Raw genomic sequence first — 24,706 nt, 5'->3', positions numbered from 1 at the left:
AGACACAAATATATACCTTTATTCTGATCCTCCAGGTCGATTTCCATGGCCTCAAAACACAATTTCCACTCCTTGAAAGCTTGTGAAACCACTTGGATGCCATTACGGATTGCAAAGCATTCTGTGAGATCCCGGAAAAAATGCTCGAGGGGAGGGCCAGTCAGATGGTTTAAAGTCTTTTCACCCCGTAGCCAAACAAATCAATTCCAGGTCATACCGACCTAGAATAGCAGTGTAAACAATTTTGGAATCAATTTGGTTTCAGAAAAGACAGCATTTAGGAGAGCTGTGGTGATCCATTTGAAAAATTATTTTTTCATCCAGGCAAAGCCAAACAAGAAAAAACACCATGAATCCACCTTTGCTTGCAAATATCCATAAGCACAGCACTCAATTATGTCCCAATAGACAAATAGAAAAATACAAGCAACCATCAACTTGTGCTTGCCTCAGCAAAAGCAACAAGGAATTGACATGGGACCGCAAAGCACTATTGGAAAGCTAGGATAACGCTGACTAGGTGCAGCGGTGTTTGACTTTGACGGGCTGTAAAAACGTAAAATAGGGGGGAGGTATCTGTTTTCAGTCTGTTTTTTGTAAATTCCGCTCAAAAATAGCCAGGAGTCAATGGGTTAAATTGAGCTGAGCTGAACAGTGTTCAGCTTTTTAATAGTGTTGAAACATTTCTATGCATAGCTCATGTATTTAACGATCAATAAACTTGACAAGTACATAGTGTTTTATGTATTTGATGTATGATATGTGCCATTAAAAACAACATAAGGTTAAGACAAATTTTAATGCATCATAAGACCACATCATATTAAAATAAAAATATCACACAAACCTTTGTTTGAATACATGAAATTCTGAAGGAAATGTACAAGTTAGATAAAAATAATCAATGATTTCCGATCCCAAAAAGTTCTACATGACACTGGTCCTCTGCAGTCTTGCTCATCTCTCTGGACGACAAGTGTATACGGCGAAAGAAGCAAAGAGAATGAGGGTACACCCACCACAATTCCTAACCAAAAATATATCTTTAGAAAGTATGTATTTACAATAATTCAAACATTTTAGAGCTTTTGATTTCCAAACGTTTCGTTAGGTAAAAAGGCTTTAACCACTCGAATTCGGCGCTGAAACCCCACCCCTTAAATATTTTCTAGAATCACAAACAGCTCCTTAGCATGCATGTTTCAGTAATTGCTTTTAAAATACTGGTAGCTCCTCTATTTAGTAATTGGGTTAAGAAATATTGGTAATAACTTTCTAGTAGCCGGGTTCAGAAATATCAGTTATAGTCTTGCCGAATAGTTGCTCCTCCCACTGAGACAGCTGCTCGATAAAGGCTCGATTCGGCTGCATGTTTTCGCGACACTTGCGCAACTGGCTGTACGCATCCTGTGAGTAAATAATAATAATAGAGTCAGTAACAACACAAGCAGCAACCCACCCCTACTAAGTCTAGCTAATGCTGTATCCTTCTCTACCCCACCCCTACTAAGTCTAGCTAACGCTGTATCCTTCTCTACCCCACCCCTACTAAGTCTAGCTAATGCTGTATCCTTCCCTACCCCACCCCTACTAAGTCTAGCTAATTCTGTATCCTTCTCTACCCCACCCCTACTAAGTCTAGCTAACGCTGTATCCTTCTCTACCCCACCCCTACTAAGTCTAGCTAAAGCTGTATCCTTCTCTACCCCACCCCTACTAAGTCTAGCTAACGCTGTATCCTTCTCTACCCCACCCCTACTAAGTCTAGCTAATGCTGTATCTTTCTCTACCCCACCCCTTCTAAGTCTAGCTAATTCTGTATCCTTCTCTACCCCACTCCTACTAAGTCTAGCTAATGCTGTATCCTTCTCTACCCCACCCCTACTAAGCCTAGCTAATGCTGTATCCTTCTCTACCCCACCCCCACTAAGTCTAGCTAACGCTGTATCCTTCTCTACCCCACCCTTACTAAGCCTAGCTAATGCTGTATCCTTCTCTACCCCAACCCACTAAGCCTAGCTATTGCTGTATCCTTCTTTACCCCACCCCTACTAAGTCTAGCTAATGCTGAAGGAAAGCCTAGCTAATGCTGTATCCTTCTCTACCCCACCCCTACTAAGTTTAGCTAATGCTGTATCCTTCTCTACCCCACCCCAACTAAGTCTAGCTAATGCTGTATCCTTCTCTACCCCACCCCTACTAAGCCTAGCTAATGCTGTATCTTTCTCTACCCCACCCCTTCTAAGTCTAGCTAATGCTGTATCCTTCTCTACCCCACCCCTACTAAGTCTAGCTAATGCTGTATCCTTCTCTACCCCACCCCTACTAAGTCTAGCTAATGCTGTATCCTTCTCTACCCCACCCCTACTAAGTCTAGCTAATGCTGTATCCTTCTCTACCCCACCCCTACTAAGTCTAGCTAATGCTGTATCCTTCTCTACCCCACCCCTACTAAGTCTAGCTAATGCTGTATCCTTCTCTACCCCACCCCTACTAAGTCTAGCTAATGCTGTATCCTTCTCTACCCCACCCCTACTAAGCCTAGCTAATGCTGAAGGAATGCCTAGCTAATGCTCTATCCTTCTCTACCCCACCCCCACTAAGTCTAGCTAATGCTGTATCCTTCTCTACCCCACCCCAACTAAGTCTAGCTAATGATGTATCCTTCTCTACCCCACCCCTACTAAGTCTAGCTAATGCTGTATCCTTCTCTACCCCACCCCTACTAAGTCTAGCTAATGCTGAAGGAATGCCTAGCTAATGCTGTATCCTTCTCTACCCCACCCCCACTAAGTCTAGCTAACGCTGTATCCTTCTCTACCACACCCCTACTAAGTCTAGCTAACGCTGTATCCTTCTCTACCCCACCCCTACTAAGTCTAGCTAATGCTGAAGGAATGCCTAGCTAATGCTGTATCCTTCTCTACCCCACCCCCACTAAGTCTAGCTAATGCTGTATCCTTCTCTACCCCACCCCAACTAAGTCTAGCTAATGCTGAAGGAATGCCTAGCTAATGCTGTATCCTGCTGTATCCTGTTTATTCGCAATTTGATGTGTGTGCGAATGACTATAATCAAAGAGTCACAGAGGAGAAAGCTCTGCTCGTAGGGTAACCCCAAATACATTTTTTTTATGCAACAACTTTTTGCAGTTTACAGTTACTGTGTGATTCCAGAAATGATTCATATCTTCCCCCCGTTTTTAGATTCCCTCTATGAAAAGGTGGTATTTATTCTTTCCTGGAATTCTTATTAATAAAAAACCTCAAAATGTTTACTAGTGCAATTTTCTGTGAACTTCAATTCATACCTTGAGGGATATCTTTTTGCTCCACATTAAATACCCGATGGCAACAGTTACGCTTCTGCTGATCCCGAGGTTTGAGAAAATTAAAACACAGCGACCATCATTAGTTTTGTGGTCATCTAAAATATCAAACAGAACAGGATTGCTGTTAAAAATGGCTCAGGAGATTTTCTGATCAATTACAAATTACCATTTTATCATGCTTATTTTTGTTTATATCATTATGGCCTCTCCAAGCTATTTTAACATGACACATGATAAACTCCATAACATGCTAATATATCAACTGAATTTCAAAGTAAATCGTCCTTCTTGCTTTTAAACTGTAGTGTTTGGCCAGAGGAGTTCAGCCCAACGGCCTGGTGGGGGATGGATTGCTATGAAAGTAGACGGGGGTGAATGCCCTATCTTTTAGGGGGTATAAAGTTCTACTTACTACAATCCCATAAGAGGTGTTTAAATTCTTTCCTTTAGGGGAAGGGTGGTGTCTTAAGTGCTTTTAATTAAAAATTGCTTCAACCACACCTAGTGTGCTGTCAACGACGTGCTGTGTGACATTTTGCCTATTTCCCATTAAAATAATTAAAAAACAGTAATTCCCTTGCATAGCACAATTTTATCTAACACCCTTGTGAGATTTAAAAGTAAATTTGTGCCTACCCTAAAAAAAAATGGACATAGCCTACCCCACCCCCAATAAATTCTCAAGCCTTGAGATTTTTTGGGGTTGACAGGTATGCACTTGCTGTTGGGTTAAAATTGATTTTGCTGACAAATTCACACCCTGTCTTCCGGGTGCTATGTCACACACATCCAGATCTTAGAAGTTAAAGCTGCATTGTCAACAGTTCTTCCGGAGGTCCAACGGAAACCTCGACCGTTAAAAGACAAAAGAATCTATTAGAATCCGAGATATTTATCATGCCATCCGCTCTAAATTATCAATCACATCCTCGAAGAAACTTGCAATATACACACTGCTTTATTCGCGTTTTCCGTTAAAAATCATCGGAGATTGTAAAACGTAATCGACCGGAAGTAAACTTGTGACCATGCAGCTTTAAAATCTTTTTCCCTATGACCCAAACCCTGTTTCCCAGTCTAAAATTCGTAGGCAGACCCCAGTTCCCACTTTACCCTTCGGGACCTGTAGGGATAAATTTATCTTTAACTTATGAAAAGAAGCTCATCTACTGTACCGATAAACTGCACAGCCTCCTTCAAATGGGTGAGTAAATCAGCTTTGTTTTCGTCTTCAATTGCAATAGTTAACACTTGACTGACATGCTTGTCATCCACTCCAAGTATGATGGAGTCTGCTGAAAGCCTAGCCAGGAGAAACACGTAAATTATACCTCTACCATTGCAGTATGACGGCTGTTGTTAGGGGGGTACAGGGATGGTTGTCACCCGTAGAACCAGAATATTTCACAAAAGAATAACAGAATATTTTACAAAAACATGCATCCCGCAAAATACAAGAGATAACTGAGGCTTCCCCTCCCCACCCTTCATTTTTTTAGCTACCTATATGAATAGTCACCAAAACTAAATGTGTGTAGTCTATGACTATTCATCACACCCCTCAACTTACCCTTGAGAAGGAACAGCTCTACAAAATTACCAGAAAAACATTGATGATGATGCTGACAATGAATATGATGGAGATGACACTGATTATTGATGATGATAGATTTCATGATCAATATGATGCCAACACGAATGACAATGGCTATGCTGATGCTAAATGATGATAAGCGATGGCAGTTAACTTACTCTTTATCTGCTTCCATGGTTACATTAACATGGGCCTTGACCTTTAAGTCCTTGGTGATAGCTTTGTTCTGAGATTGCTTGTAGGTGCCGATATACAAGAAACTTGGCAACACTTCCACGGGGTATGTAATAAGAGTATCCAGCTCCTGGGGTAATAATTTCACCAACAGTTAAACCACAGAAAAGCTCAACCAGGACTAGATATTTCCCTGAAGCAAACCATTTGTGTCCAAAGTTCCCCACATAGCTTTAAATTAATTGTCACTAATTATTTTAATTGTCTAATTAATTTTCATTAATTTATTGTATATTTGAGCAGATACTAACAAAATGACCTGAAAAGTAAATAAGGCCACTCAATAAATAAAGGCCACTCAGGCTCAAAGAACTACCACTGTCTTTAGAGTTTTTTGGGGCAAGTGTGTCAACACAAAAAGGAAAAGATGAGAAAATATAGCCATTCCAGCTATAAGTTTGCATGCGCATTACCATAGAAACCTACCTCAACTACCAGAAAGCAGCGCGCACATTTTTAAGCTTGCATCAAACGAAGTGTGCACTGCATGACGGTAGTTGAGGCAGGTTTCCATGGTGAGTGCGCGCGCATGCTTATAGCTGGAATGGCCTATTGTACATGAAGTATCTATAATAGTAAATTCTGACTTACCCTTGGAGTGTACATAATTTTTTGTGTCCTTAAGAAAGGGTAAAGTGCAGAAAATTCCTCATAGCCACCTGAACAAGAAAGTAGTGTTCTAACATCATCTCAAGAGCAAGTATTTAGAGCATCAGAAATGGGGATAGAGGGGGGTTCCCTATACACTCCTAAGTACTTTTACACAAGGTATTAACTTACTTAATAACTCAAAGTATAAATCATTAGGGTATTCCTAGTTTAGTCTTTCAATGTAGTTTATGGTTATCAACTCGACACCTCACAAATTCAAATATCATACCATAAAACTCAATCTTACAATTTTACCTTTAACAACTTTTACTTGGTTTCTACTCCCCATCTCCCACAAAAGCTTGGCGCAGGAGAGGGCTGGACTTCCTGTTAAATTAAGTATAAATCCTTATTGCAACAATTCAATGCTTTACAAGATAAAACTGCACTAAACATTAATTGCAGCATTCCCAACCCCTAATTTATAAATGGGGGGTGGTGCCCCACGACATACCTATTTAAGGCTGAAAGCTCCAAATTTAACTAGGAGATTTACGGTAAACATATAGTAAATTAAAAAAAAAAAACAGGAAAATAGCTAAAATCCAAGAGATTCCCATAAAAACCAACTAAAAGAACATGCCTTTTTTTAATACTTAATGTATCAAACAAGACAGAGATTGGGGAATGACAGAGCTTCAACAAAACAAAACAAAAAAAAAACTAGGAACTTACAACCCCCATCTCCCCTCCCCTGAAAAAAATACCTGACCCCAAGTTCTGTACCAAAAAACAAATCTGACTTTCCTAAGAACCAATATCACATTGGCTTAACTGACTATAATTAAGATAGAAAAAAAATGTGTATTAACCCCTCTCGCCCCCCTCCTCTCCCATCTCAAACCTCCCTTTCATGCTAATATTCAAATCACCCACCTCTTTGGGTGGCAATGCAAATACCCGTACACCCGAGTCAACCTTCTCATGTTAACACCCACCCTTATCCTTAGTTGAAGTGGTGTTACTGTCATACACCACAACATGAATCTTGGTTTCCAGTTCTGCATCGTAGGGAACAGTAAAAGCTCCTATGTCATTCTAGCAGAAATTTAAAAGAAATTACTTAGAAATTCTCATTATTAAAAAAAACTCAAATAAAAAAGAATCTAGACAAACACCTACTCACTCACCCTAGGAGCAAATTTAGACGTGATGATGTGACTTTCATTGTATTCATTTCTTTTTCTTGTATCTAAAAAAGCAAAAGGCCAAATAAAATTGATAAGTTTTTAAAAAAAATTCCAAATCCAAAACGACAATTAGTTTGTCTACGATCTTTAGCGCTCTCTCACCTAGAAGCAGTAGATAGTTTGGGTCGCTAAGTCTTGGATACTGCGATGCCTGGGGACAAGAATTAGAAATAATTTCGATCAATAGTGGCTAATTGACTATAGATTTGTAATAGAACTAAACTAATCAAAATTGCTTTTGGTTAGGAAAGCAGTCATAGAAACATGGAGTTTTTGATTATGTGTATGTCTAATTACCTGATTCAGAATATTATACAATTCGGATGAATCGCAGAGGATAACCCCAGAGTTTGACATCCTTTTTCCTTTCCAATAAATCCACTAAAATCTAATGTTCCCCAAGAGATTCACAACCGCCATGTTTTTGTTGTCTGTTGCTAAGATGGGCATGTCCGCTGACCACAAGACTAAACACAGGTATACCAAAATCATAAAGAAGTCATCGATTTTTTAAAAAGACGAAAATTTGCCAGAGTCGAATACCAGATTTTGGGGTATTGTATTTATTATTTTGGTTTACGAACAAGACATTTGGGCCTTTTGAATTGATTCAAAATCATAAGAACACTATACTCGCAGGATTCTCCCATTTGCGTGCTAAAATTGCATGTCAACTCACCCGCTTTAGGGCGGGTGTCACAAGATTTTGGACCTCATCACAAGCCTAATTTTTGTGAGAATGTTCATACCTTCTCTGTATTCACCAGCATTGACTCTCTTGGGGTTTTTCACATATTTACTGTATATATCACCCGATTTTACAAGATTTATGTCCAAGTGGGCTGACAGCTATGAAATTGATATTTGCCGAAATAAAATCAACGACAGCATGGTGCCAAGTCTGCTTCTTTCCAAGCTGGAGGCATATAACGTCTCAGAGGGATGAAGGCAGGAGAAGCAGGGTCAAACTAGGATATAACGTAGTCAGCGAATGGAAGTTCGTGGATCGTGGTTGCCTCCAGGGGTCCTCTCTGGGACCAGTGCTATGGAACCTTTACCAGAACGACATCTTCTACGAAACCGCAAGCTCAAAACTCTGTGAGTATGCTGATGACCACCAATTATATGCTTCAGGCAAGGATATACGGTGACTTGGAAAAGGATGGCAAAATAACTGCTGATTGGTGCAATAAAAACCACCTATGTGGGAATCTATCGAAATACCAAGCAATGGCAGAGGCTCATAAGTAGGGGCAATTATCTGTATTATAAAAGTGTCACAGCGTTTCCGAAGATCAGGCTATTTTAGACGCGCGCGCACGAACGGGCCAATCCGTTACGTTGGCGTTGGTCGCGCGTGCGAGTGACGTGAGGCTGCACGCGCAAATTGCAATTAGGAAGAATATTTTTTATCCATCCTCCGTCAGTCTTGTTTGTTTACCAAAAGAATTACAAGCTAGACTTCAAAGTCTTAAGAAGGGTTGGATTCATATAAAAGAAGGGGCAACAAAAGTCAAAGTACAGAAGAGAGAACATAGCTTTTTGTCTGAGACTGCGCGTACAGTTGAGCTCAGCCAAAACGTCAACACAAAGGTCGAGTCTGATTGGCTAATCCGCGCGTCTAAAAATAGCCTGATCCTAGGTAACCCCGTGACACCTATATAGTACCAGAATGGGAGAAGTTGATTGCCCCTACTTATGAGCCCCTGCGTAATTGCATGGCTAAAAATAAACAACAAGACGTTTCTAGCGGTGTCTGTAACATTGATAGCTACCAGGGGCTCATAAGTAGGGGCAATCAACTTCCCCATGTTCTGGTTCTATATAGGTGTCACGGCGTTTCCTAGGATCAGGCTATTTTTAGACACGCGGATGAGCCAATCAGATTCAACCTTTGTGTTGACGTTTTGGCTGAGCTCAACTGCACGCGCAGTCTCAGACAAAAAGTTATGTTCTCTCTTCGGTACTTTGACTTTTTGTTACTCTCTTCTTTAATATGAATCCAACCCTACCTATGACTTTGAATTCTAGCTTGTAATTCTTTTGGTATACAAACAAAACCGACGGATGATAGATAAAAATATATTCTTCCTAACTGCAATTTGCGCGTGCAGCCTCACGTCACTCGCGCGCGCGACCAACGTCAAAGTAGCTGATTGGCCTTTTCGTGCGCGCGCGTCTAAAAATAGCCTGATCCTAGGAAACGCTGTGACATTTATATACTACAGATGATTGCCCCTACTTATGAGCCCCTGTAGCCACGTTATACACAGTCCAAAAAGCAAACGTCCTAGATGACAACCTGGACTTCTCGAAGACCATTTTAAGACTATCTGCATAAAAACAAGCAGAAGGCATAGCCGCAGCAAGCCTCGAATTATTATTATTATTTTTATTTATTTTTTTTTTTGGGGGGGGGGGGGGCACGATACAGAAAAACATTAAGAAAACAATGGGGGGCACGGCCACGCCCCTATTGGTCATTTTCTTATGCTTTTGAAAATCTTGGAGGGCAGGGGGGGGGGGGTGGGGGGCACGTGCCCCCAGTGCCCCATCCCCTGCTACGGCCCTGAGAAGGATAGGAGTGCTTACACGATTACGCACCTCGTCCCGACCACAGCCAAACAACAAAATATAAATCGTCAATAGTGCCTCTACTGCAGCCTTATGTGGCACTTCTGTAAGGCGGGCGATATAAGAAAACTGGAACAAGCTTTTGAGCGGGCAATCAGAAAAGAGAACATAGAGCCTCTAATAAGTCCCTATATGCGTTTAAAAATTACGCATCGAAAAAGTGGCTTTAAGAATTTTGATGCCGTTAAATAAATTCTGATACGTTAGAGAAAATATTTAAGATTTTTGACTGACTTGCTTTTTTCTACCGACTACCTGTCAAAAATAAAAAAAAAGTCCCCAAAAGAATGTGGACCTCATAGCCATGTGTAATCAAATATTGGACTTCAATACAAATGGTATATCAAAACAATTTCCAGGACCTGAACTCCCCAACGCAGTAATAACCTGATATCAAATAGAATATAAGAACAGAGTCTAATGATAAACTGTATAATAGATTATTTTTATTCTAGTAATATTTTCTCCAATTTAATTGGTGGATGGCGTGACCATTACATTAAACATATTGACAACATAACTTCCGGTCACTTAAACGAATGACAGAAAGTTTACAAACAGGCGTACTCGAAGAGGATTTTTCATTCTAAAAGACAAGAAATCACTCTCAGAGATCCTAGAATAATTAGAAAGTCGATGAGCCTGGAATTTAACCATGCCTTGCTTATGTAAGAAGAAAGCATCCGACGATGCGTATGAGTTGGAGCCTGCAATCCCACACGCAAGCGACAGCGAAGAACAACACAATTTAGAAAATTTGGACCGTGCCGGTTAGTATTCCGTGTCATAAACCAATATTAATTACTAGACATTGTACTTATCAAATATAATTCCTTACAGTTTAATTTCTGATGGCAGATCTTTGAGATTTAAGTTAAATATTTGCGGATAAACAATGATGACTGTGGCATGTAATTTTCTCGTTTGAAATCGCGCAATACGAGACTATCTAGTACTAGCACCAAAATACATCTCATCACCAGGGTTAAGTACTCTTATTTTGTTCTGAACGAAATAGAATATTTCATAGCTTAAGTGGAATTATTCATTGTATTTATTCATTTGCTTCCCTTGAGCGATTATGTTGCTAATTGTTGAAATCACTTATAAAGTTAATAGAATACAAATGGAGGGGGGTGGTAATGAGAAGCTTCTCTCATTAAACATTCATTGCATGGTTTCTGGCAAAAATGAGAATTCTTTGACAGAAATTAAAATTACAGTAATATTGCTCTGGACTTTCACTTGAAATTGATGTATCCCATTTCTTTCATATTCCTGGGAAAAAAACATTCTTTATATGTCTGAGATCCTAGAAGTAGACTCTTTTTATTTTCGCATTTCCATCTGTCTCTAAAATATTAAATACAACTGAAGAAACCTTAATTTTGTTACAGACTCAATCGTCGATTGAAGCATAACATTATAGTATAATGTGCGCTAACCCCCTAGTAATCAACCTTGTTTTACAATGGTAGGACACCACACTGGTCTTTATTGCCTCAGTGCACCCATGCCAAGGCATGTTTATAATATTAACGTGCCAAAATATAAACAGGAGAATATCAAAATCGAGTTGGTTATGATTAGCGAAACAAATATTATGTTAAACCAACATTTTTTTTAAATTTAAATTTTAATTTTAGTTTCTGCAACACCGAGGGTACCAATGGAAATCACTCGAAGAGTTTTATGTCCCCCTTAAAGTACTTTACTATTTGTTTAGCCATTTTTAATCGCTTCGAGGTTAGAGTTATCGTCCGCTGCTAAGTATCTCACATAAACTTCGTGGAAAAAGCATTGTTAGAATAATATCAGGGCCGTAACAGGGGGTGGGGCACTGGGGAAATGCAACCCCCCCCCCCCCCCCAATATCTTGAAAAAAAAATAATAAGGAAATGACCAGTAGAGGCGTGGCTGTTCCCCCAATATGTTCTTAAAATGTTTCTGCATTGTGCCCCCCCCTCCCCCCCATAATTTAAAGCCTGCTACGGCACTGAATATGCAAACCAAAACGTATTTTATTGCTGAGTTTGGATGCTCCGTTGTATAGTTTGGAGGCACTTTTTCCAAGTCACATATTGGCGGTATGCAACAGATCGTCAACTCTGCTGAGTTAGCAATGTTGGACGATGGTACGATCTTAGTCTGCAAATGGCTCAAAATAGTATGTCGATCATCGATGCACGCGCTGCATCATGGAAACATGTAAATAGTTCGATAAAAATCAAACCATTTCTGCAATTTCGGCATATTACGGTATTTTACGTCATAGTCAATATGTTATCATGCGCCTGACATTGCGTTTAAAAACACTCATTTATCCTTTATGGCCCATTTTGAGGAAAATATAATCCGATTCCAAGCGAAGGGCTTTTAATTTTTTTTTTTTTTTGCGTGAGCCCTTGAGACATCCAGACGGGAAAAGTTCCTTCATCCCTTCATTTTTATGCAGTTTTCCTTGTTAAGTGGAAGTCGATAATGCTGTATGTTTAATATCATTCTCTGATAGTTTTATTCACTGTAGTACCTGACGCATTTGTATATTGATAAGAACAAGTCATAAAACACTAGGCAAACTTAAAACAGTGGTTTTAGTTCTGTCATTTCGTCGATGAATTGTAACAATTCAAACAACATATCTGTAAGTAAGCCCGATCGTAGTTCGGTGTTTTTCTATACAGGCAAGGGCTACCCCCTGAAAGCATAAGAGAGAAAGCTGTTATTAATAAACAGATCTTAAATTAAAAAGATTCCCTGCAAGTTAGCACGTCACATCCATCCGACTTGTCTGAGTGTTATTGATAGTGACAAGATTTTCTTTCCTCGCTCACCCCCCGGAGAATGACCCCTCTTAGGCCGTTAATATTGATACTGTACCACATTTGCATAGAACAACTCTGTCACACATTCGCTTTGTCTTAGGTAAAAAGGACTATCTATCGCCACTAGCAAACTGGATTTTTCTTAATTCACTGCATTTCTTTTCAGAAAAACGACCTCACAACGACTTTAACCTTTACTTAACAATGGGTCAAGCGGGCAGTTCGGCTTCGCAGTTCGACGAACGAGTTCTATTTACATTAGAAGGACACAAAAAAGCGATTCTAAATGTTGAAGTTGGACCGGATGGTAAAACCTTAGCGACATGTTCTGCAGATTGCACAGTTGGCTTATGGAATATTACGACTGGGGAATTGTTACGGACTCTGGTGGGACACGAGAAACCAGTTACTAATTGTGCCTTCATGTGGGGACCGAGTCTGAAGACCCCTATTCTAGCCACGTCTTCGGAAGATGGCGATGTAATCTTGTGGCATTATGACAGTGGCAAGCGCGCTGCCCGTCTCGGTAAGAAGAATTACTGTTTCCTACATCAGGTTTTACCCTAAAAATTACTTCTTTCCGGTGTTGAAGTTTGTATGAGCTGGAAAAGCTGTACTAACGCTTCCAGATGGAAAACTCAGTCATTGTGATGCAATAGGTTTCCCGGGGATCGCCATTTACGCTTGTTTTACAAATAGAATTTCACGAGTTGTTTTATCTAATATGGGAAAACGTCCATTCAGGTTTCAAAAAAATGAGCCGAAAACGCGTGTAATTTTGCAAAAATAATTACCATCCTTTCATTCAAGGAGGTATTGCGGTTTGCGTGATGGAGTACAAAAATAATAAGAGCTTCATTCGCTAGCGCATCTGTCTGCGGTGTTCGAGTGTTATGTTGTTATGTTCTTGGTAAATTAGAATTTAAAACGAAAATACACGCTTTATTGCTCATATTGGACCACTTCTGTCAGGGTTTCAAATAAAGCGAAAGAATTCCATTCTCAGAAATGTATAAAAACAATTTTTCGCTAAATTAGAAAAACGTCGAATGCATCTGAAACATTATTTATATTCAACCATCTGGATCTGAGTATCTCACAAAAAAGCGAAAGATACCCACGATATTCCATTACATAATATTACCCAATAAATAAAAAAATACTCATATTTATGTCTTGAAAATATTCTGTATTCTTAATCAGGTGTATTTAACACGGCACCTCGGAGCTACGTTAATTTAGTTTTTTCCTGGTTATGCAAATTCGTTCACCTATCTTTTTGTTTTGAATCATGAATTAGCTAAAATATTGATTTGTGGTAGTCTTAGCGTCATAATTTCAGATTCAGATCAGATTGCTTGTCTCAATATCTTTAGTCAACTCGCAATTCGAAAGAATTAAATCTCAGGTGGCACGAGAAAAGAAACTTACTTTTTGCAGTGACTTAAAAAGAGAGTTAACATTCGCGGTCATTTATGTCCGTCAATCTATCTATAAAACCTATATGAATAAGAAACCATTAATGTATTTGCGGTGGCGACAAAAATAAGCATCATTTGTTTTTGTTTTTTTGCAACAAGAAGATTCAATTATAGGTTCTGAGTTTATTTATAAGGCATTAATAGAAGTTTCAAATTATTTCGCCAAATCTTTTATCTGTCTATGTATATACTTTATCGCGGCAAATAGCACTCAATTTGGTGGGTTTATTTCAGACAAAAAGCATTCCTGTCAACCTCCAGAAATCGCAAGGCTTTACAATTTTTTTTAGCGGGGGAGGGGCTGGGCATATCAATTTTTTGGGGGAGGGGAGGGTATGCCCTCGAAGGCGTTTACGGTATAGAAAGCTCTCGCGCACAAATCCACTTATAGATCTCACGAGGGTGTTAGATAAATTTCGCTATGCAGAAATGATTGTTTTAATTATTTGAATAGTAGGCAAAATGCCGATTTTCTAAAGAATAATTTTTCCCGGAAGCGATAAAAATAAAAGGCGGGAGATTTGGTGCTTAACGCGGGAGAGCGAGAGAAGAGGTACAAAATCTTGAGACTCCCGCCTAATGCGAGAGAGTTGACAAAATGTACTCAAAACTCTACACATGAGACGGAAAGCAGCTTTCAATCTCCGACCAATGGCAAGCACAGTCGCCTATGAAACTGGCACTGGGCTTATGGCATTAGATAAGTAGACAATTTATCGGGTTTAGCTAGATCGAATGATGGTTGATAAAATTTCTGTGTCCCGATAAAAGATATCGGTATGGTCTTCATGTCGATTCAGAGATTAAGGCTGTTTCAATATGTTGTAGACGCCATAATGAAAATACCCAGAAGGCCTTTGGGTTGAGGCTAGTACCAAGTCGGCTCGATTGTCAACTTATTTCTGTGAACCGCGATGCGGACGATGAGACCTAGCGACGGCTGGAAATAGAACTAAGGGGTCAAGAGGATTTTAACAATCTTAATTCATTTAAATTTCACGAGAGTTTGGAGGGGGGGGGGATATAAATAAAAAGTCCAATGTGTTATCACGTCTACTCTGACAGCGTACAATTAACGCAAAAAAGTTGCATCGAAAGGCGTGTTGCGCGAAATCCCACCATAACGCAACATTTATAACGTTGCTGTTATCCTTAATCCGAAATCCCATTCCCGGAAACCAGACTGAAGAGGCTGTATGCAGGTCATGTGACGGGCTAGCTGTGTCTGCAACTAACTTTTCTAACCTCATTTTGATGTTTCAGCGGTGCACTGCAAAGCTGTAACTGATTGCGTTTTCGCGAAGGACGGACGCGCACTTGCCACGAGTTCTTTGGATGGCACCATTTGCCACTACCGCATCAAGCCTGGCGCGGGAGAATTCGTCCCAGGCCAAGAAACCCGCACCTTGCGCGGCCACCAGGGAGCCGTAAATGTGGTGGCCTTCTCGTTAGACAATCGTTACATCTTTTCCGGCTCAGACGATAAGTCTATTAGGATCTGGTCGCGAGAGAGTAGTAAATGCGAGAATACTTTGACAGATTCTCTTGGCGGTGAGGTGAGGTGCCTAAGGTTCGCCCCACATGGCGAAAGCTTGGTGGTGTTAGCCGGCGATGCTCTCTCTGTCTGGGAGATGGAAGGGGTGAATACCACTCAATGGCGGATTAAGAATGTGCTGGATACCCAGCAGGTTAAACGCCTCAAGGTTAGTGAGTACCCGATTTAAGGGCTCCAGAAATAATCCCCAAAAATATGAGTTAGCGGTTAGGCTATTTCTTGCATTCACGTCATTCCACTAAAAACGGTAATTCACATCTCGCACAGATAATGGATTCTCTTAATTTTTCGTATTTACCATTGGATGACTCTTTTATAGTAAGCGTGTTAGTGGCCGCGTTACACTAGAAAAAAAAAAGTTTCCTCAAAATTCAGCTTCAATAGAAAAAAAGAAGTAGCCCTCCATAATGAAAATCCACTCTGAGATTCGTCCTATGAATGTTTTGTGTGCATAGTCGTCATTATTCTCTTTCTTCTGTTGTCTTCTCTCGTTTATTCTCGTCTCTTTCTTGTTGTTTTCTTCAAGATGGTGTGCTTCATTCCGGACGGCATGTATTTCGTGGGATGTTCCTCTGATAACAGCGTCACGGTCTGGGACAGCAGTGGATACAACAAGCGCGCCAAGACATCGTGAGTACCCGAATAACCATCATAATCATCATATGCATCATCATCATCACCACCACCACCGCCGCCACCACCATCATCATCATCATCATCATCACCACCACCGCCACCACCATCATCATCATCATCATTATATGTATCGTCAACTCACCATTGTCGTCATCATCATCTTTTATCATTACCATCGTCATTATCATCAATAACAAGAACAATATTATCACCATCACCGTCACCAACACCAACAGCAGTAGTATCATCATCATTATCTATGACTTACGGTCCATCTAAACAGTGCGCATGCGCGCGTTCACATATATCACTCAACGCTCCAAGTACTTGTCAGTTCGTTTTTACTCTGCTAAATTCTGCTAAAAATCGTCTAGACAGTGTTCTCTTGCCCCGTAATTGATTTGCTAACATAATCATCATCATTTATCAAGAGTGAAGTAACCATTGACAATCGAGAGATCGAGGCTCCTTCCTTATAGAAAACTTGGGTATTGACTCATTTTGTGACAAGAACTTTGCCCTTATTCCACAGGCAAACCCCTCACCAGGAAGGCATCCTGTCTTGCTGCTTTGATCCCTATGGCAAACACTTCATAACCGGCGACGGCACAGGCATCACGCGAATCTGGGTGTGACGTTACGAATGCATATCACGTAATATCAATGAAACCACAATGCATTTCGGGTGCATCGGTGGCTTGAATGAGTTTCGAGCATAGTAATCTATAGAGTTGGAAAATGTTGTCTTGGATGTTATAAAAACAAATGTTTTTGTGTTGGACGAAAGTAACATCTGTTTTGATTTTACATATTTATTAGTCTTATTGTCAATTATTGCAAATATTCAGGTCGCCGTAGGCGAAAAGCTAAAACATAATGTTTTTAGCAAATGTGTTTTTAGTTTCACTATATTTAAATAGTTTTTTTTCTAAATTGACGAAAATATATTAAAGAATCCAGATTTGTCGAAAGAAGTATTATAAAACGAGTTTGTTATAAAACGAGTTTGTTATAAAACAAAATCATTAAAATGTATGAAAGTTTAGTTGTATCAGCGGGTATGTCAAGAGTAAAGAAAGAATAACTATGAATTCTAGGACGTAATAAAATTGTAATTGAATTATTTGCATAATATCTGTTATTCAACCTGTTATTTGACATCCACCGCCGTGGCCACAATTATTGGCTAAGTTTTTCTTCCCCTTGTCTTCCCCCCCTCCCCACTTCTCTGTCTTCGCCACACAACCCAATGATGAATCAAGGGGTTCCTCTTTCGTACTGAAATTCTAGAGAAAATAATAAGAGAGCTACTCAAGTAAGTATTCAATGCTTAAAGAGTAAAAAAGAAAATTCAAGCAAGTCAACTGTTATTCTGCTAGCAGCTCTTATTGCTACGCACACAAACCAATTGTTAGTCTGCTAGCAGCTCTTATTGCTACGCACACAAGTCAAATATTAGTCTGTTAGCTGCTCTTATTGCTACGCACACAAGTCAAATGTTAGTCTGCTAGCGGCTCTTATTGCTACGCACACAAGTCAAATGTTAGTATGCTAGCGGCTGTTATTGCTACGCACACAAGTCAAATGTTAGTCTGCTAGCGGCTCTTATTGCTACGTACACAAGTCAAATGTTAGTCTGCTGGCGGCTCTTATTTCTACGCACACAAGTCAACTTTTAGTCTGCTAGCGGCTCTTATTGCTACGCACACAAGTCAAATGTTAGTCTGATAGCAGCTTTTATTGCTACGCACACAAGTCAAATATTAGTCTGATAGCGGCTCTTATTGCTACGCACACAAGTCAAATGTTAGTCTGATAGCAGCTCTTATTGCTACGCACACAAGTCAAATATACGCACACAAGCCAACTTGTAGTCTGCTAGCGGCTCTTATTTCTACGCACACAAGTCAACTTGTAGTCTGCTAGCGGCTCTTATTGCTACGCACACAAGTCAAATGTTAGTCTGATAGCAGCTCTTATTGCTACGCACACAAGTCAAATGTTAGTCTTCTAGCGGCTCTTATTGCTACGCACACAAGTCAAATGTTAGTCTGATAGCAGCTCTTATTGCTACGCACACAAGTCAAATGTTAGTCTTCTAGCGGCTCTTATTGCTACGCACACAAGCCAACTTGTAGTCTGCTAGCGGCTCTTATTGCTACGCACACAAGTCAAATGTTAGTCTGCTAGCGGCTCTTATTGCTACGCACACAAGTCAACTTTTAGTCTGCTAGCAGCTCTATTGCTACGCACACAAGTCAAATGTTAGTCTGCTAGCGGCTCTTATTGCTACGCACACAAGTCAAATGTTAGTCTGCTAGCAGCTCTTATTGCTACGCACACAAGCCAATTATTAGTCTGCTAGCGGCTCTTATTGCTACGCACACAAGTCAAATGTTAGTCTGCTAGCGGCTCTTATTGCTACGCACACAAGCCAATTATTAGTCTGCTAGCGGCTCTTATTGCTACGCACACAAGTCAAATGTTAGTCTGCTAGCGGCTCTTATTGCTACGCACACAAGCCAATTATTAGTCTGCTAGCGGCTCTTATTGCTACGCACACAAGTCAAATGTTAGTCTGCTAGCAGCTCTTATTGCTACGCACACAAGTCCAATGTTAGTCTGCTAGCGGCTCTTATTGCTACGCACACAAGTCAAATGTTAGTCTGCTAGCGGCTCTTATTGCTACGCACACAAGCCTAGCCTGCTAGAGGCTATTTTAATAGCCGACTGGCCTTTAAAAAAATATCGAGGAAAAGAATCAGGACACCCCGTCCGATATCCAGTGGTACCTTTATTCCCTTTTCATCTTAAAACGCGTAAAGAAAAACGCACCTTCTTCCTCTATCTTCGGACGCACATAGACGGATCAATTATTGGGTGTGATAATAAGTAATGGTTGAAAAAAAGACAATTCGCCGTATAACAGTCTGAGGGCGCACCCCGAATAACTTGTATACTTCCTAGAAAAATAGAAAAAAAATCAATAATAGTTGACTTTTTTAACCCAAGGTTCAAGTTATTACTGACCTGAAAAAAAACCCCAGAAGAATTGATTGAATATACTCCAACAGCTCATTAGATCAATACAGAATCTTTACAATGAAAGTGACTCAGGTAAGCACGAAGCTCAGGCGCGTTCGCAGGATTGTTCATAGGGAATAATATGGAAAAAGCATAGTATTTGAAGATTTCTCAATAAGACAGCGGCGTAGCCAGGATTTTAACAGGGGGGGGGGGGGGGGGTCCCAAAAGGCATTTCCTCCTGTATTTTAGATAATGTCTCATACATTTACTGTTTTTTGGCTGCTAGAAGGGTGGGCCCGGGCCCCACGCGGTCACCCCCCTGGCCACGCCCCTGTAAGAAATAACCCGCTTTTTGCGCACCCTGCGCACCCCCTGTGTACTCGCCTGAAGCTTTCTTCGTTACTTGAACTAGCCAGACCAAAGTAATGCTCTAATTGCGAATATTCTCTCCGTTTAGAAACAATGAGTTCTCCATGGTTACATCGACCAAGCGGCGCAAACTTTCCTCTGGAGATCCCGATTAAGCACAAGCAAGTGCCCGGAAAGCTATAAGACTCTTAGTCAGCTTAGCTCTAAAACCTGAGTTTACTGATTGCTCATGAGGAGCGGTGGAGTGGCGTTACTTTTTCTCATTTCTATTCAAGGTTAATATGATGGTCCGTCTTTAATATTAACGGTTCTTGTTTTAACCTCGAGTTTATATGAAATCCCACTTTTTCCTTTTATATATAGAATTATTCATAGGTAGTGAAATAAATGGTTTGCCAGATCAATGGAAAAGGGGCCATTCATGTATGTGTTTAAACACCCATAAAATGGTCACAAAGACATTTTTTATAGGGGGCATCCCGTGGTCAGCCTTGGTTTCCTAGCGAGCCGATGGTTGAGTTCTAGTTTGTCACGCAAGAAATCAAAAGGATCTGTTTTACTGTAAGGATTCAGAGAACAGTTTTACAACAAATGGGTCATCCATATATATAAATGCCAATAGCATGACAAGGAATAACCCCTTATTGGCGTTTTTATTACCTCCTTATAATTGCCTTTGCTTGTCACGACAAGAGTGCATCACCATCATCATCATTTATCACCATCATTATCATCATATCATCATCATAAATACCACTGCATCTTCTTTATCATCATTATCATAATCGTAATCATCATCTATGGGCTACAATAAAGTTCAAAATGTAGAAAGGAATTCTGTCATATGGAAACTTGAAGTAATACTGGGCGCTAATTCCCCCATGGTTCCAAGTATCGATTAGTACTTGAAGGGGAATCAGACCTTATCAAGTTACCGAAAGTTCGAGTTATCGAAGGATCAAGTTACTGAGTAAATGTACAGTAAAAGGAGAAAATAAAAAAGGAAATGTTTTGTTAACTAGGGAGCTTGATTTGCCGAGAACCCTACTTGATAACTGTGAAAATTGGTTATTTTTTTATTTATTGGACGTCATAGACAGTACAGCTAGGCGGTATCCGCTCGTTCTGCCACAATTTCAGTCATACCAAGTTGGAGTATAGTCGGTTAACAGTAAGTTTGCCAAAATGAAAATACCAGTCATTGATATTTCTGCTCTCGTAGAAGGTAAGTTTGTATGAAACAGGCTGATAATGACTGCTGTGACTGTGATAGTGATTGGCCCATTGGAATGCATGCCAGCACTGATATTTCTTCGCTTAGACCAAGCATTTGAACATGTCCCCAAATTTGAATGCGCCAAATTTCGTGTCCCATTCAAAGTTCCCTTCGGCTTGTTATTTCTGCGCCATTTAAAAAAGTTTTTTTGGCAGAAAAGGTGTGATCATTTCCGATTTGTCGTTCAGCATTAGGACAATTACTTGTTGAAAAAATGATGTCTTTCGGTTATACACCAAGAGATTTTGTATGATCTATAAAAGAGAAACAAAGCCATGCGCTCGAACGTAAAAACATTGTTTTTATATGGGTAAAGGGGAAAAAAATCGACCGCGTCGATTATAACGACGACGGGGAAACCAGAACAATTGATTTAAAATAAAAATATAAATGTAAGAAAAATCCTGGGGTCGAGACACTTATGGCTATGGTATAGGCCGAGGGGTAAGTCGCGACATTGTGGCAACGCAGGGCGACTTTTGAATTATACAAAATAGTGTACAATGAGTGCAATCCTCTTGTTTTAGGGAAAGAAGACGAGATCCCGATGCTTGTTGATGAGCTGGGCAAAGCTTGTGAACAGCTTGGTTTATTCTACATTACTGGTCATACTATCGGAGATGAGTTGATAGAGAAGCTGTCTGACGTACAATCCAAATTCTTTGCGCTGCCTTCGGACGTCAAGGAAAGTCTGGGTATTATGAAGAGTAAGGCTTACAGGGGATACGTTAAGCCAGGTAAAAGCATATTTAAAGAGCATAGTTACCCAAATATGTTTATATTTGTCATATGATTATCAGCCGATTGAAACGAGTGCTTTATCACAGTAATTGCTAGTACAACAAAATGGCGACTGACAGAGACTTGATGTAATTTTCGATTTTCGATGTTCTTTATTACTTTTCTACTTATTCTGCATTTAAATGATATACGCATTATCTATATCACAGCTATTGAACATGTTCTTCCATATCATTTTGCATATTGTACAAAGAGTCGTTGCCTTTTCCAGGAAGTGACGTCACCGACAATCTAGCGGATGTAAAGGAGGGGATCTACTTCGGTCACGAGTTTGACGATGAGACAGGAGGGGTCATGCAAGGAAAAAACCAGTACCCCCCACGAGACATTCTTCCGGAAGCGAAAGAGATCGTCACCGAATACATGAGCAAAATGGACAATCTTGGGTAGGTAATACACTACCAGCACCTCTTCCCCCACGAGAACTAAGCACATGATAATCTAATACACAAGCAAGATCGTCTTAAAGATTCAGACAACACGATTTCGTTGTATGCGACATTCTACAACTTGAGTCGTAGAGTGTAAATCGGCCTACAAACTCGCTACGATGCTCTACTACGAAAGTTCAGGGATAAGACAATATGTCGTAGACTAAATTGTGCTGTCTAAATCGGCCTTTATGAGTTCACGGGGAATGAACAGTCTTGTGAAGGTAATATGGACAATGCACAACCACGAATCAATTACCCCCATCAAGATAACGCGAGCAATGCAACAAAAAAGAATCGTCGTAAATACAAAATAACCATTAACACAGGCAACACAACATGACACAACACACAACACAACAAAGCAAAGTGCAACACAACACAGCAAAGTACAGCACAACACAACAAAAAACATCACATTGGTAAACCAACTTTCTAATTGTAGCAAACACCTTGTGAGTGGACTGGCACTCTGGGTTTTCCAAGACTTTTTTGATGAGATGTTCTCCACGCTATTCCCTTTGTTTGCATTCTGGCACTACCCGGGTCAAGATGAGGAGGCCGCCAAGGACTGGGGCATAGGGCCTCACACAGACTATGGGTTTATGACCCTCCTCCTGCAAGATAATGTCGGGGGTCTACAAGCCAAGGACAAGGATGGCCTGTGGTGTGATGTCCCTCCAAAGCCAGGTATGCGTTCCTGAAATAACTCACTCACTCCCAATGAAATGTTCCCTATTAATATCTTGGACACTTTTTCTTGGCACCGGCCAGACATGCAACTGCACATTATTTACCAAAGTGCCTCATTGCACTCCCCCCCCCCCACCCACCCCACCCTCCCGGCCCGTCGTAGTCGCTTATGTCTCCGCCGCTGTTCATTCCAAATCCTGTAGCCAGAAGCTACAGAACGGCTGAATAGGCCATTCCAACTTAAAGCATGCGCGCGCACTTACCATGGGAACCTACCTCAACTACCGGCATGCAGCGCGCGCTTCGTGTTCTGGTGTTGAGGTAGGTTTCTATGGTTATGCACGCGCAAACTTATAGCTGGAATGGCCTATTAAGGTACGGTTATACGAGCAGCAAAATCGTACAACTTTTGTGGCAGCATTTGCAAAAAAAGTTCGAAGGCGATGTTGCGCGTTTTACTATAGGCGCACGAACACGAACTGCAAAAGATAGACTTGTTCTTGCTGTCGATCCGCCATCGTTTTTTCCCTCCGTGACACTGATGTGTGTCTTTCGTTCAACCAATCACAAACCTTATTGCAACTGCTTGCGTATGCTTGACGTCTTTTTGCTGCGAGACAAGTTGGGTCGATGTAGTAATACGGGCTACATCTCTGAGTTTTGTTGCAAAGAGTAGAACCATCTTCTACTTCCTGCAGCAAACTTTTTCAAATTGCAACAAAAAATTTGCTGTGACAAAAGTTGGCGCATCGGTAGTAAAACGAGCAACGTCACTTACAAACTTTTTTGCAGCAATGCCGACACAAAAGTTGTACGATTTTGCTGCTCGTATTACCGTACCTTTAGACAGTGCGATTTACTTGTATGCGGCAAGCCCACAAAACCTCTAGTAACTCTAGTGTAAAATAGCCTACAACTCCACTACGACGCTCGAGTACGACATGTCGCATAAGACTAAATCGTGCTTTCTAAATCAGCCTTAAAACTCCCTTCCCGTTAACCCAAATCCCGTTTTCCGCCCTAAAGGAAGGGCGAATCCCTGAAACCTTTTCACCCTTCTTCAAGACTCTGCTTTTTCTGCTTTATATCTTGAATATAAAAAAAATCATCGAAACATTTCTAGACGACACATGAAAAATCGTGAATAATATTTTAAAGAAACATCTTTTTTTACGACAAAAAGAGAATGTGCGCACAGCCCTAGATGCTATTTAGATGCCCTAAGGTGTACGACACACAAGCAGATTACTTACCCTTTTCTATTGATACTAGGCACTCTCACAGTCATGATAGGAGATGTCGTGGAGATCTGGAGCAGAGGTCGTTACCAGGCAACCTGGCATCGGGTGAAGAACACGGCCGCTGTTTCGAAAATGTCTGTACCGTACCATCAGCCAAGTGCTTCCTGTGTCATTGAGCCTCTACATGGTGTCGAGGCCGTCAGTAAGGAGGTCTACAAACCAAAGCCTCACACACCATTCGTATTTGGCGATTACGTACATGACAAGTTTCAGAAGTCGTAAAGTATTGAGATATAAATTCAAACCGATCTTGCCAGTAGTCGCAGCATTTTATGTCTTATGCATTTAATATTTACAGACTTTACAGACTACCAAAGTTATATACTTAATTTACCAAATTGAATCTAAAATATCGTAATAGCATACACAAATAGCTGAATGGAAGTGTGAGGATTTCCAAACTTGGTACTTTCTTTTTATATAAGAACCTTTTTATAAGAATATCAATGCAATCACAATACGCAAGCTTCGAGCCCGTTCAGCCTTCGCGCATTGTATTGTGGGATGTCACTCGCCACCAGGTCCCTCTTTATTGGCATCATCATATCGAGGAGGGAGGTGCACGCTATGAAACCTGGAAAATTACTCATCCTCAACATTGATTCGCATTTGCAACCTGAAAGAGGTTCTGATTTACGGAGAAAAACGCGTTCCGACTCATCAGAATATCATCTTGT

At 40.5% G+C, this 24,706-nt stretch overlaps 3 protein-coding genes across 3 annotated transcripts; 2 read left to right on the top strand and 1 right to left on the bottom strand.

Annotated features, from left to right (window-relative positions):
• Positions 1-780: 780 nt before the first annotated feature.
• LOC5519575 (serine/threonine/tyrosine-interacting-like protein 1) lies at positions 781-7,469 on the bottom strand. Its single transcript, XM_032364607.2, has 10 exons — positions 7,298-7,469; positions 7,103-7,151; positions 6,941-7,002; positions 6,749-6,848; positions 6,066-6,137; positions 5,751-5,818; positions 5,084-5,229; positions 4,507-4,634; positions 3,311-3,426; positions 781-1,407 (listed from the first exon to the last, which is right to left on the bottom strand). The coding sequence occupies exons 1-10, from the start codon at positions 7,355-7,357 to the stop codon at positions 1,276-1,278; spliced, it is 933 nt and encodes a 310-aa protein (XP_032220498.2). The 5' UTR covers positions 7,358-7,469; the 3' UTR covers positions 781-1,275.
• A 2,687-nt stretch (positions 7,470-10,156) lies between these two features.
• LOC5519574 (uncharacterized WD repeat-containing protein all2124) lies at positions 10,157-17,251 on the top strand. Its single transcript, XM_001639496.3, has 5 exons — positions 10,157-10,404; positions 12,626-12,985; positions 15,204-15,643; positions 16,022-16,125; positions 16,664-17,251. Exons 1-5 carry the CDS (start codon positions 10,290-10,292, stop codon positions 16,764-16,766), a joined length of 1,122 nt encoding a protein of 373 aa, XP_001639546.2. The 5' UTR covers positions 10,157-10,289; the 3' UTR covers positions 16,767-17,251.
• A 3,461-nt stretch (positions 17,252-20,712) lies between these two features.
• LOC5519566 (probable iron/ascorbate oxidoreductase DDB_G0283291) lies at positions 20,713-24,251 on the top strand. Its single transcript, XM_048726155.1, has 5 exons — positions 20,713-20,752; positions 21,331-21,540; positions 21,816-21,990; positions 22,481-22,725; positions 24,001-24,251. Exons 1-5 carry the CDS (start codon positions 20,713-20,715, stop codon positions 24,249-24,251), a joined length of 921 nt encoding a protein of 306 aa, XP_048582112.1.
• Positions 24,252-24,706: the final 455 nt, after the last annotated feature.

Source organism: Nematostella vectensis, chromosome 4 (genome assembly GCF_932526225.1).
Source record: "Nematostella vectensis chromosome 4, jaNemVect1.1, whole genome shotgun sequence".
Classification (NCBI taxonomy): Eukaryota; Metazoa; Cnidaria; class Anthozoa; order Actiniaria; family Edwardsiidae; genus Nematostella; species Nematostella vectensis.
Note: the sequence above shows the minus strand (reverse complement) of the source record. Positions and strands in the feature narration are given on the sequence as shown.